The sequence below is a fragment of the Hippopotamus amphibius genome, chromosome 9 (assembly GCF_030028045.1).
Source record: "Hippopotamus amphibius kiboko isolate mHipAmp2 chromosome 9, mHipAmp2.hap2, whole genome shotgun sequence".
Classification (NCBI taxonomy): domain Eukaryota; kingdom Metazoa; phylum Chordata; class Mammalia; order Artiodactyla; family Hippopotamidae; genus Hippopotamus; species Hippopotamus amphibius.
In genome coordinates this window covers 36,258,046-36,275,189 of record NC_080194.1, presented here as the reverse complement: position 1 = coordinate 36,275,189, position 17,144 = coordinate 36,258,046, and the positions used below count along the sequence as shown (strand labels likewise).

At 36.3% G+C, this 17,144-nt stretch overlaps 1 protein-coding gene across 1 annotated transcript; it reads left to right on the top strand.

Annotated features, from left to right (window-relative positions):
- Nucleotides 1-13,645: 13,645 nt before the first annotated feature.
- On the top strand, nucleotides 13,646-14,584 carry LOC130829210 (olfactory receptor 481-like). The gene has a single exon (XM_057695486.1). It carries the CDS (start codon nucleotides 13,646-13,648, stop codon nucleotides 14,582-14,584), a length of 939 nt encoding a protein of 312 aa, XP_057551469.1.
- The last annotated feature ends 2,560 nt before the right edge of the window (nucleotides 14,585-17,144 follow it).

Sequence of the window (17,144 nt, the reverse complement as noted above, 5' to 3'; positions counted from 1 at the left end):
TTCCCCTGGAAGGGAGATGCAAAGGATTATTTGAGTCGAAGAAACAAAGGCAGCATTCCAGGTGGCTGGCAGCATCCTGAAAGAATAAGAAATGAACAAGTCTAGAAGTCCAGCCCCTAGGACTTCCTATCTGTTAGTACATCTTGTCTCAGAGGCACGGAGGTGGCTTTGCTAAATGTTTATGGCATTCACATAAAGGCTAATGGATAATCAGAAGTACAAAGTTGACCAAACAACAAGAAAGAGCTAATCATTGAGAAAAAAAAAACAAACCCAATACCATGAAAGACAACACTAAATGTAATCATCAAAAGATCCAACGTCTAAGGAAATGAGTTAATAAAGTAATTAGAATAAAGACTTAAGAATAACCATAATTAATATACTCAGAGGAAAATAAGAATATATTGCATGCATAAAAATCAACTTGAGATGCTAGAAAATAAAAGTTTATTGTTGAGGACCTCCCTGGTGGCACAGTGGTTAAGAATCTGCCTGCCAATTCAGGGGACACGGGTTCGATCCCTCATCCGGGAAGATCCCACATGCCGTGGAGCAACTAAGCCCATGTGCCACAACTACTGAGTCTGCGCTCTAAAGCCCTCGAGCCACAACTACTGAAGTCCGAGTGCCTAGCACCCTGTGCTCCACAACAAGAGAAGCCACCACAATGAGGAGCCCGTGCACCACAAGGAAGAGTAGCCCCTACTTGCCACAACTAGAGAAAGCTGGTGTGCAGCAGTGAAGACCCATCACAACCAATAAATAAATGAATAAATAAATTTTAAAAAAGTTTACTGTTGAAATAAAAAGAAAGCTCAACAGATGGATTGAACATCAAAATGGACATAGGGAGGACTCTATTAGTGAGATGGAAAACAAAGCTGAAGCATATGCCCAAGATGTAGCATGAATGGTCAAAGAGGTGAAGAATAAAAGAAAAGTTAGAGCTGTGGAAGATAGATCAAGAAGTTCCAACACATACCTAGAGGGAGTCACAGAAGAGAGAGTGAGAATGGAGTGGGAGAAGAGAAGTAATACCTAATGACATAATTGAAGAAAACATTTTAGTGCTGAATAGACAAGAGTCTGCAGAGAGCAAGATTTCCTTCAGTACCAAGTATGAAGAATGGCAAGAAAGCTCTATCTTAAAAATTGCGTGATGAAATATAGAAAACACTCAAAAGTTTTTATAGGTAGCAATAACTACTACAGAAGGACAAAATATTGACATCAGATTTTTCATCAGAAAGATAGGAGGCACTAAGATACGGAAGCAACTCTATGTTGTGAGGTAGGGAATTCTTGTATACAGAATTCTATACTTTAAAACTATATGATTCAAGCAAGAGGGCATCTAAAGACATTTTCATATTGTGAAAGGACTCAGAAATTATTGCTACTCACATGACATATTTTTCTGGATGAAGAGAGAGAGAGAAACTAAGGAGACACATAAAACACAAGAAGCTGGAATGAGCAAAGGAAAAAATAAACAATTTAGAGAAACAAATTAATTCCAGACATTGGTATAAAATATAAATAAACTGTTGAAACTTTAAGAGTTGTGAAAGAAGAGAAATAGGGTGCATAAATACTATATTATTAGATTAAAAAATAGTACAAAGGAAACTGATTTAATCTTAAGTAAATAATGATGGGAAAACAACAACAAAACAACAAAGAGAACATAGTAAATCAAAAACTTGATAATTCACACTAGATCACATTATTCACTGCAAATGAACAAGTTGGAAAATATCAGTGGTTAACTACAGAGTGAGGGAATGTGTACCCTCAGATACTACAGGTGGAGAGTAAATCAACACAGTTTTTTTTTTTTTAACACAGATTTTTTTAAAGGGTTTATAAAAATAAAAGGTATAATTTACATGGAAGTCATAGCAATGTTAAACATTTATATACCCGGTAATACAGTGTCTAAATATTTAAAGCAAAATCTGATAGGAATATGAGAAACTGAAAAATCTATAATCATAATGCAAGACTCTCACAATGTGGTAAGTCAAATAAACAACTAAAAAGTTAGTTTGATCTAATAGATTATTAATATAAAACCACTTAAAATTAATGTAGTTTTCTTTAAGCATAATTTCACAGTATCTATCGGAACTTAAACTGTGCAAACCTTTTGGGCCAGTAATTCTACTTCTTAGAGTACATCTAAGAGAACTACTGGTATACAAGCACAGTGAAACACTAACAGGGGTATAGTTAAATAAATTTTCATCAAATACTCTGGAGTACTGTGAATCATTACAAAGAATGAAGGCAATTAATACATACTCACATGAAATTGTCTAAAAATATTTTTTAGTAAAGAAAAGCAATTTCAGAGCACTACAAACAATAACATCACTTAAGAAAAATCACATGGAAATCAGGAACAGGGAATAGATTCTTGATTTATCAGAAATGGAAGGTTGGGATAGAAATAATCATGGGGCAGAGAAAGGAAGAAGTATCTTTATTTAAAAACAAGAGTATAGTTTTCCTGTACAATATTATATGTTACAGGTGTACAGTATAGTAATTCACAATTTTTAAAGGTTATACTCCATTTATACTTATTATAAAATATTGGCTATACTCCCCACATTGTACAATATATCCTTGTAGCTTATTTTATACCTAATAGTTCGTACCTTTTACTTCTCTATCCCTATCCCGGCACTCCCCCTTCTGTCTCTCCACTAACCACTAATTTGTTCTCTTTATCTACGAGTCTGCTTCTTTTTTGTTATAAAGAAGAAATATCTTTGATAACTGGATATCTATCTCAAGAGTCCAGGATTTGAGGAAAACACTATGAGAAGGGGGAAATGCCAACGCTGAATTAAATCGCGGGTCACTCTGACACAGAGAAAAGCATCAGGCTCTTCTTGTACTTTCCACATGTGTAGCTAAACAGGAACCACATGACTGTACACAAGAAAATAGTTCCAGGTACCGTGTCATGGTTGCTTCTCAGAAATGTCACAGATGATCACAGCATAGCCCACATTAATTATGTTGGTTCAAATCAAGTTTCAAACCTAATTAGGTCTTTGTAGTTATAATAACTGTATGAAAATAATGAAGAAAATAAATGAAGCCCTTGAGACCTTAATAAATATCTCAGCAAGCATAATCACGTAAATGCACCTAATTTTCTCAATCTCATTAGATTTTCTCCCATTGGATTTTCAATATTAACAAACCTGTGCATGTCAGATGCTGGGGTACTTATGGTCTTTCTTGTATTCCAAGCGGTCCTATATCCTGCAAAAATAAGCCCTGCTTCCATCCTCGAGTTGGACTCCCTTTGTTATACAACAACTTCCCACTGACTATTTTACAGTTGGTAGTATATATATGTCTGTGTTACTCTCTCGCTTCGTCTCAGTTTCCCCTTCCCCTTTTATGTGTATAAAAACGGATGATTGAACCTGGTGTACCCCCCCAAAATTAAAAAAAAAAAAATATAGAGGGAAAAAAAAATAAATAAATAAATTAGTGTAAGCTGTGTGGAAAATTTGCTTGGTACTGAATAAAAAAAGAACTGAACAAATTGAAAAAAAAAAAAAAAAATAAGCCCTGCTATAGAGAGGTGATTCCTAGAGTTTGTCCCCATCGTAACATTAAGCAGGTAATGTTCATACGTTGTTACTGATTTATAAATGTCCTTCGCACTTGTAGTGGAAGCTTGTATTTGTTTATTTGAAGTGGTCCTCATTTATGGATTATTCATTCATTGCCATCCATTGCTAGGTGTATGAACATATACCATTTAACACAGTGACCTTCTGAGATAAATATTATTATTATCTCAATTTTTAAAATAAGGAAATTGCATCTCAGAAGAGTTTTGTAACTTTTCCAAGATCACCTAGTTAGTAAGTGGCAGACCTGGATTTTATCCCTAGAGTTTTGGCTCTGAAATCTTTTGTTTTCATTGCAGCACTGTATATCATGCTTTCCATATCATACTGTCATTCATATCACATTCTGAATTCATCTGAGTCTTTCATGTGTATATTTTCTTACAAAAATATAACATTTATTCTAGATTTGTGTCTTTTGAACCTCTAACACAATCCTGGGACTAATTAAAGAAGCCAGAGATTTAGCATTCTTATTGAATACATTATTATTATGTAGTTAATTTATATGAACAATTGATTAAATGTACTGATATTAATCATCACTTGATAGAGTATAAGGTTTTGATAGTTGACTAAAAATTGGGTAAAAATAAGGTACTGACAGTTATTTACCTGCATATTTAGTGAAAAAATTTCAATGTTGAGGTCTTTTAAAAAGTAGCAAATGTTCCAATTGGCAATTTAGGAGTCTACACATGGTCAACTCTGTTCCTTTCAAAATCAATGACATTTCTTCTCCCTCAAGTATCAGATTTTGATATTTGATAGTAGTACTTCTGAAGTACTATTTGCTTGCTGATTCTTTTCATTGTTTTGTATACTTGCTTTTTCAGTGGTCTGACTTCTCTCTTACTGGGATGATCAAATGACCTCAAAACTATAGGTAGTTGCAGTTTAGCTGAGCTTCTCTTTTTAAAAAATCTTGTATTGGCATTGTCTTCACATTTCTCTTGACTCAACTACAAATTCCCCTTTAACACGTCAAATATTTCCCTAATCTGTCCACTGTGCTCATTCCTTATTATTGGCGCCCAAGCCAGCACCATATTGTACCTGGACTACTACAACATTCTAGTAGGGCTTTCTGGTAATTCTCTCACTCCTCTATGATTTAGTCATAGATTTGCTGGAGTTATTATTACATAAATTAGAGTATGACATTCTATTTAAAATTTTTTCATTGCACTTAGAATAATGTTTAAATTTCATCTTCACGTGGTTGCTTTGTTTTGTGTCGTTTATGCTTTATTTTATTTTTAGTTAATTAATTAATTATTGGCTGCTTTGGGTATTCGTTGCTGCATATGGGCTTTCTCTGGTTGTGGTAAGTGGGGGCTACTCTTCATTGTGGTGTGCAGGCTTCTCATCATGGTGGCTTCTCTTGTTGAGGAGCTTGGGCTCTAGGTGCAGAGGCTTCAGTAGTTGCAGGACACGGGCTCAATAGTTGTGGTTCGCAGTCTCTAGAGCACAGGCTCAGTAGCTGTGGCGTACGGGCTTAGCTGCTCCGTGGCATGTGGGATCTTCCCGGAGCAGGGATCAAACCTGTGTCCCCTGCATTGGCAGGCAGATTCTTAACCACTGCGCCACCTAGGAAGTCCCTATGCTTTATTTTAAATGCCCCCTCTATGGAGAAGTTGCTCCTGGCCAATTTAAAATTAGCCACAAATTCACTATCAAGTCACTTTAATTCTTGGCATAGCACTTATCATTGTCTAAAATTTCTTGCTTATTTACTTTATTTTTTCCTTTCTTTTTGCCTTGTCTGTCCTCCACAATAGAAGGTACAATGTAAGAGGGCAACGTTCTTGTCTCTTTCAGCAGAAACTCACAAATACCTAGAGAGTGCCTGATAAATAGAAAGCACTCAAAAATATTTTTAAATGAAAAAAAAAATTTGTGCCTTTTAGATATTTTCCCAGATATAATAAATCCAGTATACATTCTGATATTTGATTTTCTTCTTTGGATAGTTGCATGGAAGCTATGTGCTCTTCAGCTGTAGTCATCAATTAGGGAACTGAATTTAGGTTTTAGTTTCCTGCTTAGTTAACAATAACATGTATGACAATGACATACTTTTCTAATCTCTGTAGGCCACTGTTTACTCACTCTTCATGAGACATGAGGTTGGAATGGAAGGATAAAAAAATAATTTATTAGGAAAACATAGTACATCCAAAATATTGGACATCTATGTAGGCAAACTTGAAGATTGTGGTCACAACTTAAAGTGATACCAGTCAATTTATTTGTGTGCTTTTCTCAAGAACCAGTTTAATATTAGAGTATAGGTGTAGAGTAAGCTGAAAAGTGCCTTCAACCACTTTTATGAGAATAAAAGAGAAGAGCAGTAAGGAAATTGAGATGTAACCACAGGAATGATTATAATGATGATTTCTGGAATCCTAACTAGGTAAAAAGGGATGTGGAAATATAACAGAGGCCAGAGTCTGGACTTTGAATATATAATTGCATCAATGATTGGTGCTTCCAGTGGGATAAAAGAAATTTTGAACAATGGACCTAGAGTTGATACTGAGAGAGTGGGATGTTTGAAATTGGTAAAATTATTGGTAATGACAAAATCTATAGCATAATCATATGAATGGGTGTGAAGAGTAGAAGCGTTTTCTCCTTTTATGTCTCTTTCTCTCTTTACTCTCCCCTGTTTATTGCTTTAAGTATTCCTCTTCATATGTTAAGGACCACATCAGACAGTCGTATAATTTTTGCTATGATCATCAAGCATAATTTGAAAACTTAGGGAAAGGAAAATATGTTATGTTTATCTATATTTTTACTTCTGTTTTACTGTCTTGCTTCCTGATGTTTCAATATTCTTTTATTAGTCATTTTATGTTTAAAGAACCTCCTCTAGCCGTTCATTTAGGGTATGTCTGTTGGTAATCAGTTCTCTTAGTTTCCCCTCATCTGAGAATGTCTCAATTTTCTCTTCATTCCTGAAAGGTACTGTTTTTCTGGGTATAGAATTCATGGTTGACAGTTTCTTTCATTACCACATAAAAATTTTCCTTCTGACCTCTATGGTTTCTTTTCTTTCTTTTTTTTTTTTTTATGCTTGATGTTTAATCCAACTTGAATTTATGGTATGAGTTTATTTTGTTCTACTGCGTTGGGTCTTCGTTGCTGTGCTTGGGCTTTCTCTAGTTGCAGTGAGTAGGGGCTACTTCCGCGTGGTGGGCAGGCTTCTCATTGTGGTGGCTTCTCTTGTTGTGGAGCATGGGCTCTAGGCATGCAGGCTTCAGTAGTTGTGGCACATTGGCTCAACAGCTGTGGCTCATGGGCTTAGTTGCTCTGTGCCATGTGTTATCTTCCTGGAGCAAGGATTGAACCCATATCCCCTACATTGGCAGGTGGATTCTTAACCACTGTGCCACCTAGGAAGTTCATAATGTCTGTGGTTTCTGATAAGAAATTGGCTATCATTTGACTTGGTTTTCTGCTATAGGTAAGGTGCCATTTCTCTCATACTACTTTCGAAATTTTTTCTTTGTCCTTAGTTTTCAGAAATTTGATTATGATGTATCTTGATGTAGATGGGTTATCCTCTTTGCTGTTTATCCTTTTTGCTGTTTATCCTCTTTGGGTTTATCCTTTTTGCTATTTGTTCAAACACTCTGGAATACATAGATTTAAGTCTTTTGCCAACTTTGAAAAAGTTTCAGCCATTATTCCTTCAAATATTTTTTCCACACCACCTTTTTTCTCCACTATTTCTAAGACTCTGATGATACAAATGTTAGATCTTTTGTTATTTTCCACAGTTCCCTGAATCTCTCTTCATTTTTTTTAGTCTATTTTCTCTCCCTGTTAGAATGGGTTTTTTCTTTTCTTCTAGCCACAATGTTAATGATTCTTTCCTAGATTCCCCCATTCTGCTGCTGAACTCATTTGTTGAGTTTTCTATTTGGGGTATATTTTTAAGTTTCAAGATCTCCATTTGCTTCTTCTTTATATCTTCTATTTCTTTGCTGAGACTTTCTAGTTTAAAAAATATTTCAATTACATTTTTTGATTGCTTGTTGAAGCATTTCTATGGTGACTACTTTAAAATCCTTGTCAGATAATTCCAACATCTTTGTCACCTTGGTACTAGTGACTATTGATTGTTTTTTCTCTTCCAAGTTGATATTTTTCTGGTTTTTGTTATAATGAGTGGTTTTCAATTGAGTCCTTGACTTTCGGGTGTTACACTATGAGACTCTGGATATTCCTTAACTCTTCATCTTTCTTTTCCCCTTAAAGCTTCTGTGTAACTGGCCTCCTCCAACACTGATCTGTTGGGGAAAGGTGGAGAGTGAGGGTGCTACCTTATTATTGTCATATTGGGGTAGAAGTTTAGGTTCCCCACACTGACAGTGTGACCTGCAGGGGACTGGCACAGAGAAAAGTTTCAGCTTCCCACTCAGTCTTTTCTGATACCATCCTAGCAGAGAGTTGAGATACATCATATCCTGGTGAGTATGGAAGTCTAGACTCCCCACTCACCCTTTTCTGGAGGCAGTGGGACTCGATTTGTGTGTGTGTGTGTGTGTGTGTGTGTGTGTGTGTGTGTATGTGTGTGAGAGAGAGAGAGAGAGAGAGAGAGACAGAGAGACAGAGAGAGACAGAGAGACAGAGAGAGACAGAGAGAGATTTAGCTAGAGTAGAATGGTTACTGTCCAAAAGTTTTCAGTCTTGCTAGACTGCCTCCTCTCTAGTCCTCTGGCTGGAAAGAACTAAACTTTGTTGGGGCTATTTTTTGACCTCCACTTGTTGGTGTTTTTAAGTTGCTGCCTTTGCCAGCCCCAAGTCTTGGATATAAGAGACAAAAAGAAAAGTCTGGCAACTCACTTCTGTGTCATTCCTTTTGTCCCAGGGTTCCTAGCCAGTGTGCATTCCATTCTCCACCTTTCAGAATCTCCTTATGCTTGTTTTATATATGATATCCAGGGTTTTAAATTATGCTTAATAGTAGGAATAGGGAAATATACTTTTTCTCCATCTTTGTGGAAGTGGAATTTTGTCATTTATTTTTGAATGTTGATCTTATATCCAAAAACATTGCCAAACTCTTTAATCATGGTAATTAATTTATACACCCTTTTAAATTTTCTATATAGACCAGACAATGGTATCATCTATGTATTACAAGAGTTTTGGTTTTTTTCCCCCCATGTCATATTTGCTCAAACACTTCTGGAATATGTAGGTTTGTGTCTTATATGTTGTGGGATTCAATTTATTAATGTTTTGTTGAGGACTTTTGCATCTTTATTCTTGAGAAATACTGTTCTACAGTTTTCTTTCCTTGTACTGCATTTGTCTAATTTTGGTATTAGGGTAATGTTTGCCTCACAGAATTAATTAGGAAGTATTCTCTCTGATTTTATCTTATGGAAGAGATTATAGAGAATTGGTATGATTTTTTCCTTAAGTGTTTTATGGAATTGACCAGTGAACCAATCTGGACATGGTGCTGTTTTGGAAGGTTATTAATTATTGATTCCATATCTTTAACAGATATAAGCCTATTCAGATCATCTGTTTTTTCTTGTGCAAGTTTTAGCAGATTGTTTTCAAGGGATTTGTTCATTTCATTTGGGTTATTGAATTTATGGGCATAAAATTATTCATAGTATTTCTTTATTATCCTTTTGATGTCTATGGGATCTGTGATGATGTCCCTAGTTTGACAATTAAATTTCTGGTCTGCTAATGCCAACATTCCTGCCATATCTGACTCTGGGCTTAATGGCTTGATTAGTCTCTTCAAATTTTATTTTTGCCTTTTAGCATGCTTTGAAATTTTTTTTAATGACAGACATGGTGTACTGGGTAAAAGAAACTTCAGTAAATAAGCCTTCAGTAAAGTCGTGGTAAGGTGTGGGGGGTGAGGAAGTGTTCCATAGTGCTAAGATTGGGTCTCAGTTTTTGGTGAGCCTGTGCCCCTGGACTGAATTTCACCAATGCTTCTCAGTTTTTTTCTCCTTAGATTGGACAGAATGGCTAGAAGGGGCTGGAGTTGTGTATTTTCTTTCCCCCAGTGGAAGAGGCTGGAGTTGTGTATTTTCCTTACCATAGGCAGGCTAGGCTCTGTTCAAACAGTTTCTCCTGAGGATAGACCCTGTTAAAAAGAACAGAACTCTCAGGCATATTTGAAAATGGTTCCTTTCCTGCCTTCCCCTGTTGGAAGTCTGAGGGGATTTTTCTCTGATATTTGCTCTGAGGATGTGGTAAGAGGTCCTGGAGGTAAAACTCATAAATGAGGTACCCCACATGACTGAGCCACCTTGGAGTTTTTATTTCTCAAGCTTGTCCACATTGAACATCCAGCAATTCATCAATTACATTTCAGGGTTTCCTAACCCAGTACTGGTTCCTGAGGAGATTTCTGCTCATGAATTTCTGTTCCACTAAGCTGTGATCCTCTGTAGCTCCCTGACAGTCTCTCCAATTTGGAGGGCAGTGGCTTTGCCCTGGATGTCACTTCTCTTATGGATTAAAAAGAGTTGGTTTTTTAGTTTAGCCAGCTTTATATTCTTGTTAGGAAGGTGTGATAATATCTAAACTTCTATATACTGTCCTGCAATCCAGAAGTCTAGTTTTATTATTATTTTTACCTCCCAATTAATCATTATCATTATTATATACACTCAATGTTTATTTACACTTATTCACATATTTGCCAATGTATTTACACAATGTTCCTTCTTGTGTATTAAGACCTTCCTTCTGGTTCATTTTCCTTTTCTCTTCACTGATTTGAATATTCTTTTACTGATGTTCTGTGTGTGATAAATATTGCAATTTTTTTCTTTCTATTTATCCTCTTCATGCTACATCTAGTTATTATAGATTGAAAAATGTCCCCAGACAAATGTAATTCTGCTTTAGCTTATCTCGCTGGTCACTATTTTCTCTCAAGCTATTACTTCAATGTCTTCTGGTTTCTATTGTTACTGACAAGAGTCTGCTGTTAGTCTTAATGTTCATGACTTTATAGGTTATTACCTATTATCATTGGCTAATTTAAATATTTTTCTCTGTTATTTGTCAGTTTTACTATGTATTTTTATTTATTCTACTTGTCAGTAGTTGTGATTGCTAAAAATGAGAATTCATATTTTTCATCATTCTCAAAAATGATTTTCAGTCATTATTTAAAAAACTACCTCTCTCTTATTCTTTCTAAGTTTTTCATTTGGAACTCCCATTGAATGTAAAAATGAGCCCTCTCATTTTAACTTCTAAAGTAATTTCTCTTTTATTTATTCAATTTTATCTTTGGTCTCTCTGGTTTCTCATCAACACCTTAACATCTATCTCCAGGTTATACTTCCTTTAAGCTGTGTCTAATCTTCTATTTAAAGTATTTATTGTTTTAATTAAATGACAATATTTTTCATTTCTAGTAGTTCTTTTTTATTCTTTTATAAAATTTGCTTATTCATATAGTATCTTGAATCTTTCTCTGATTTTTAATATTATATTTCTTTAAACATTTTAAACAATTTATTTGTATTCTGTTTTACATAATTCTATTATATGAAATCTTAAGGTATTGTTATTTATTTCTTATTTACGTTAACTCATTCATGGGGGTTCATCTCTTCTTGTGTGGGGTAATTTTGAGCTATTCATTTATCTCTGGTGAAGCATTTTCAGTGTGGGATCATTTGAGACTTGGATGAAGATATATCTCTCCAGATGGTATTGGCATTTTGCTCTTTTAGGCAATGTTTGGTTATCTATTGCTGATAAACTACACCAAAAGATGGTTTACAAGAACCATTTTATTTTTTCTCACAATTTTATGAATCAAGAATTGGGAAGAGTTCATTTAAGTGGTTTGGCTACAATCCATGTGGCATTACTTCAGACAGCTGAGGCTACAGGATCCAGTTCCTAGATGGGGTCTTCATTCACATGCCTAAACTGGATTGGCTAGTTGTTGATGTTAGCTCTCTGCTGGGAGCACAGCTGTAGCTGTCAACTGGAGCAACTACACATTGTCACTCCAGGTAGGTGACTTAGGCTTCTCACAACATGGCAGCTGGGTTCCCAGAGGGATGGTTCCAAGGATGAACATTCCAAGAATCCTAAAAGGAAGCTGCAAGGCTTCTTATGACCTAGCTTCAGAAGTCCCAGAACATCACTTCAGCTTGTCACACAAGGTACTAAATCCTGACTAAATTTAAGTGGTAGGGAATTAAACTCCTTCCTCAATGGTAGTAATAGAAAAAATTTGCATTCATCTTTAACCTATCACAGATATACCTTTGATATATAACATCTTTAATGAATTATAGTAATCTGTTGTACATTACTACCTATGCATGATAATTTATGATAATTCATCTTGGGGTTTTACACTAAACAAAGAATGTAAAGTCAAATCCCAAACCTGTATCAGGATAAACTAATTACAATTAATTCTTAGGATAGGGGATTGTTGTTGTTTTATTTCTCCAAGGAACTAAGCAGAGACAAAATTCTCCTTCTCATCTCCCTTGGCTAGTAAGAGGATATTTTAAAGACTGTCATTACACTGAGGCTGAAGGAAAGGATTCTTGAATTATGAGCAGAAACGTGGGGAAGGGCCTGAAAGTCTCCGTTTAAACTCTTCAACCTGCACAGTCCCACCAAACCCTTATTTCCAAATAGCCTACATGGCTTTTAAAGCACCAGGTCCTTAGTCATGGAGACTGGCAAATGTCTCTAGAGAGTTGCATTTCTGCTTCAGCTTATTTTGCTGATTATCAACTCTTACATCATTTTTGGTTGGTGGAGATTTCCTTTATCACATGAAAGCTCACTTTTGTATTCTGAACATTTTTAAAATGTTTAACAGTTTATCCAAGTATTTTGTTGAAAACATTTTCAGATATTTCATGTACACAGTGTTGCTGAAAATGACAGTCTGATTTAATTTTAATTTTTGCATTCTTATGATTAAACATACTCTCTAATTTTTGGTTACGTGAAAGGACTTCTTGATATTTTTTACACTTGTATATTACTCTTGATATCACATGGCAGGCATAATATACACATGTAGGCATTTTGTCAATATATTCTAATATATATTTACCTTATTCATGTATGACTATGAAATGTATTCTTTCGTTATGTTTATTCAGGACCTAAAGTACAGTTAATAATACAAAGCAGATTTATTTCTCATGTTGCTCTCAGGATTAAACTCTACACACGGTTTCCATTAACAGCCAATCTGTAATTATATTAATCAGGTTAGGTGATGTTATGCTCTTCTAACAAGTTAACCTCGGAAACTCAGTATGGTCTAACAGAACATAGCTTTCTCTCTCAATTCCAGTATATTTCTAATATATTCTCTATTCTCCACATTCCCTCAAATCCCAGGCTAATGGGAGACATCAATATCTCATTATCGTATTATGCCTAATACATCACTGTGGAAGAGGAAAAGAGAGTTCTCTTCCTGGTAATTTAATTCGATCCAGAAGAGAAACAAGGTATTTCCTCTCATAACCCATTGGCATGTATTGTTCACAGTCTCACCTAACTGTAAGGGGGCTGGGGAGTGACCAATCTGACCAAGAAACAGAAGCAAATTGGATACTGTTAAACACTTGCATAAGGTTAATCATTTTGACCTCTGGTTCTCATCAAATTCCCAAAACATCATTGCTGTAAGTGTTCATTCAATAACCTGAACTGATCAAATGTTACAAACGTGAGTGATGTGTTCTGATCTAAGTCACTGGTCCCTTTGTGAGTATCTTTGGCCTTAAGATAACGGACATTAATATTCTCAAATTAAGCATAATATAAATATGTTTGGAAACATTTTGTAAAGTGTAAGCACTAGACAAAAGTGAGGTCGATGTTTTGATTTTCTGATAGGTTGGCTGGTAAATATATTAATTATGAGATCCTTCAATTTATTTTAATCTCCACTGGTTTTTATTTCAATAGGCACTATTCCAAATAAGATGGAGGTTGGAAACCACACAATGGTGACAGAATTCATTATTTTGGGGTTAACAGAGCATCCTACACTTTGTTCCATCTTCTTTGTGGTTTTTCTAGGAATCTATGTTGCTACCATATTGGGCAATATCAGCATAATCATGTTAATCCGAAGAAGCCCCCATCTTCACACCCCGATGTACCTTTTCCTCAGCCATTTGGCCTTTGTGGACATTGGGTACTCCTCATCAGTCACACCTATTATGATTGTGAGTTTCCTAAAAGAAAGAACTACTGTCCCTGTTGCTGGCTGCATAGCCCAGCTTGGCTCTGATGTTATCTTTGGAACAGCTGAGTGCTTCCTGTTGGCTGCTATGGCCTATGATCGCTGTGTGGCCATCTGCTTCCCACTTCTCTACTCTACACACATGTCTCCGAGGGTCTGCTTCATCTTACTGGTTGCTTCCTATCTGGGAGGATGTGTGAATGCGACATCATGTACTGGATGTTTATTGAGTCTGACTTTCTGTGGACCAAATAAAATCAACCATTTCTTCTGTGACCTGCCACCACTAGTGAAGCTTTCTTGTACCCATGTTTATGCTGCTGAAATATCTCCTGCCATCTCAGCTGGGTCAATCATTGTAATCACACTGTTTACCATAATAGTTTCATATCTGTACATCCTCTACTCGATCCTGAAGATGCGCTCTGTAGAGGGAAGGCACAAGGCCTTCTCTACTTGCACTTCCCACCTCACTGCAGTTACCTTGTTTTATGGAACAGTCACATTTGTTTACGTCATACCGAAGTCCAGCCACTCACCTGACCATATTAAAGTGGTGTCTGTCTTCTACACAGTGGTGGTCCCCATGTTGAACCCCCTGATTTACAGTCTGAGGAACAAAGAGGTGAAAGGGACCATGAGAAAATTGATGGCTAGAATACAGCAGTCGTTTTGAAATGAATACAATGTACATCCAGTAACTACAAAACAATAATTTCAGGAACATATGTGATGGGTGTTTATGTTGTCCATTAGTCTTATTTTATGCGAAGACCTATCTTAAATATAAAATGCCTGAATGTTGATGCCAACTTTATAATTTTCTAGAGTCACAGATTATAGCATTTGCATGAAAATTAAGTGCGTATATTTCAGGATGAGGATACCTGGAGAATATAGTTTCACTTTTTCTTCTCTATTCATTATTTAGGGAGGCTGATTAGAGGGTGTTTTCTTTTTCTTCTGTTAAATTATACATTAAAAAAATCATCTTGTAAATTAACATCTCAGAAGGCATCATAAACTCAATTGGAAATGCAGTTGATGGTGGTGTTCACAGGCCAGTTTACCTTCTATGGAAGTCTTGGCCTCTCTTACACAGGTTTATCATTGTCTTTGGAAGTAGTGATGCTAAAGTCTAGAAAAGTTTCATTCTCACCTAATCTAAGACAAACTAAAATAATTGCAGGTTTGCCACCAGGAGACTCGATCCAGATAACAAAGAAGGAACTCTGAAGGCTTAGCCTTTGAAAGTTCCCGTAAGTTTTTCCTACTACTCAAAGGTTTGTTTGTAAAGGTTTGTCTTTGAACCTTTGCAGACAAGCCTTTGAGTAGTAGGAAGAACTATTGGGGAGTGGTGGTGGGGAGGGGGCTGAGGCATAGTGGAACTTTCAGCAAGCTAGTTGGTATTTCTAGGCCATAAAATTACAGATTAAGACACTTAGGCTGATGCAGGCATGGAATATACATGCCATACTTCTTTGTAATATTTCTCACGAAGGTGTTAATGCCACCACTCGTATCATGCCTTATTCTAGGTTTGTAGTGTAAGTGCTGACAGTTGGTTTTGTTTGTTTGTGTCAGATTTAAGCTTTATTGGCTAAGGCATCCACTTCAGATATCTTGAATAAACATTGCCAGCCACACAACTAGATGAAGAACCAGGCTGACCCCCACCTCTAAGCTCCTTAGATAACTGACCATTGGACCACTTGTATTTCCTCTTTACTTGCTTTAAATTCCTGCTCTTATGCTTTGAAGTCACCAAGAAAGAGTGAGTCCATGAAACCCTAGGCCCCCATTCTCTACCCCAATAAAAGTAGAACCCCAGGATCTCTCTCTGTCTCTCTCACTCTCTCCTATGACCCGGTATGGCCCCAGGTGTGCTATATAATTTCCAGGACTTGTAAGTAACAAGCCTTTTCTCTTGCAAAGTTTCCTGATGGTTATTGCTGAGGGCATCTTGCAATAAGAACCACAAGGGCCAGTCCAGCCACAAGAGTCGGGGATATAAAGACAATCTATGGAAGCAGCTGGCTTAAAGAAGTCTCAGTAACTCAGCACTTTGGTAGACAAAGTTATGTATCCACATCTGTTAAAAAAAAATAGGCAGTGTTCACTTGCATCTTCCTGGGCCTCTTATGTTGAGCATTTTAAAATATATATAGTTATCAGCTATTCGTATGTCCTCTTTTGTATAATGTATTGTCAGGCCGTTTACTAATTTTATTCTCAGATTTTACTTTTCATATTGATTTGTTCTTTTTTTTTTAATTTTTTTTTTATTTTTGGGGGGGTACACCAAGTTCAATCATCTGTTTTTATATACATATCCCCATATTCCCTCCCTTCCTTGACTCCCCCCCCACCCTCCCTCGAGTCCCCCCCACCCTCCCCGTCCCAGTCCTCTAAGGCATCGTCCATCCTCGAGTTGAACTCCCTTTGTTATACAACAACTTCCCACTGGCTTTCTATTTTACAGTTGGTAGTATATATATGTCTGTGCTACTCTCTCGCTTCGTCTCAGTTTCCCCTTCACACCCCGCCCCCTCCCAAACCTCGAGTTCTCCAGTCCATTCTCTGCACCTGCGTCCTTGTTCTTGTCACTGAGTTCATCAGTACCATTTTTAGATTCCGTATATGTGAGTTAGCATACAATATTTGTCTTTCTCTTTCTGACTTACTTCACTCTGTATGACAGACTCTAGGTCTATCCACCTCATTACATATAGCTCCATCTCATCCCTTTTTATAGCTGAGTAATATTCCATTGTATATATATGCCACATCTTCTGTATCCATTCATTTGTTGATGGGCATTTCGGTTGCTTCCATGTCCTGGCTATTGTAAATAGTGCTGCAATAAACATGATGGTACATGTTTCTTTTGGGATTATGGTTTTCTTTGGGTATATGCCCAGGAGTGGGATTACTGGATCATATGGTAGTTCTATTTGTAGTTTTTTAAGGAACCTCCAAATTGTTTTCCACAGTGGCTGTACCAACTTACATTCCCACCAACAGTGCAGGAGAGTTCCCTTTTCTCCACACCCTCTCCAACATTTGTTTTGATTTGTTCTTATACTCTGTCTACAAGTCCTTTTGTCAGATTTCTACATAAAAGTTATACCCTCATTTTTGAAGTATGCCTTGTCACTCTCTTAGTTGTATCTTTTGATGAACAAAAGTTTTTAATTTTAATGGTCTAATTTGTTACTATTTTCTTTAATGCTTAA

Excerpts from the sequence above, each read along its gene's own strand:
- LOC130829210 (XM_057695486.1), top strand. The coding sequence starts at position 13,646 with ATGGAGGTTGGAAACCACACAATGGTGACAGAATTCATTATTTTGGGG.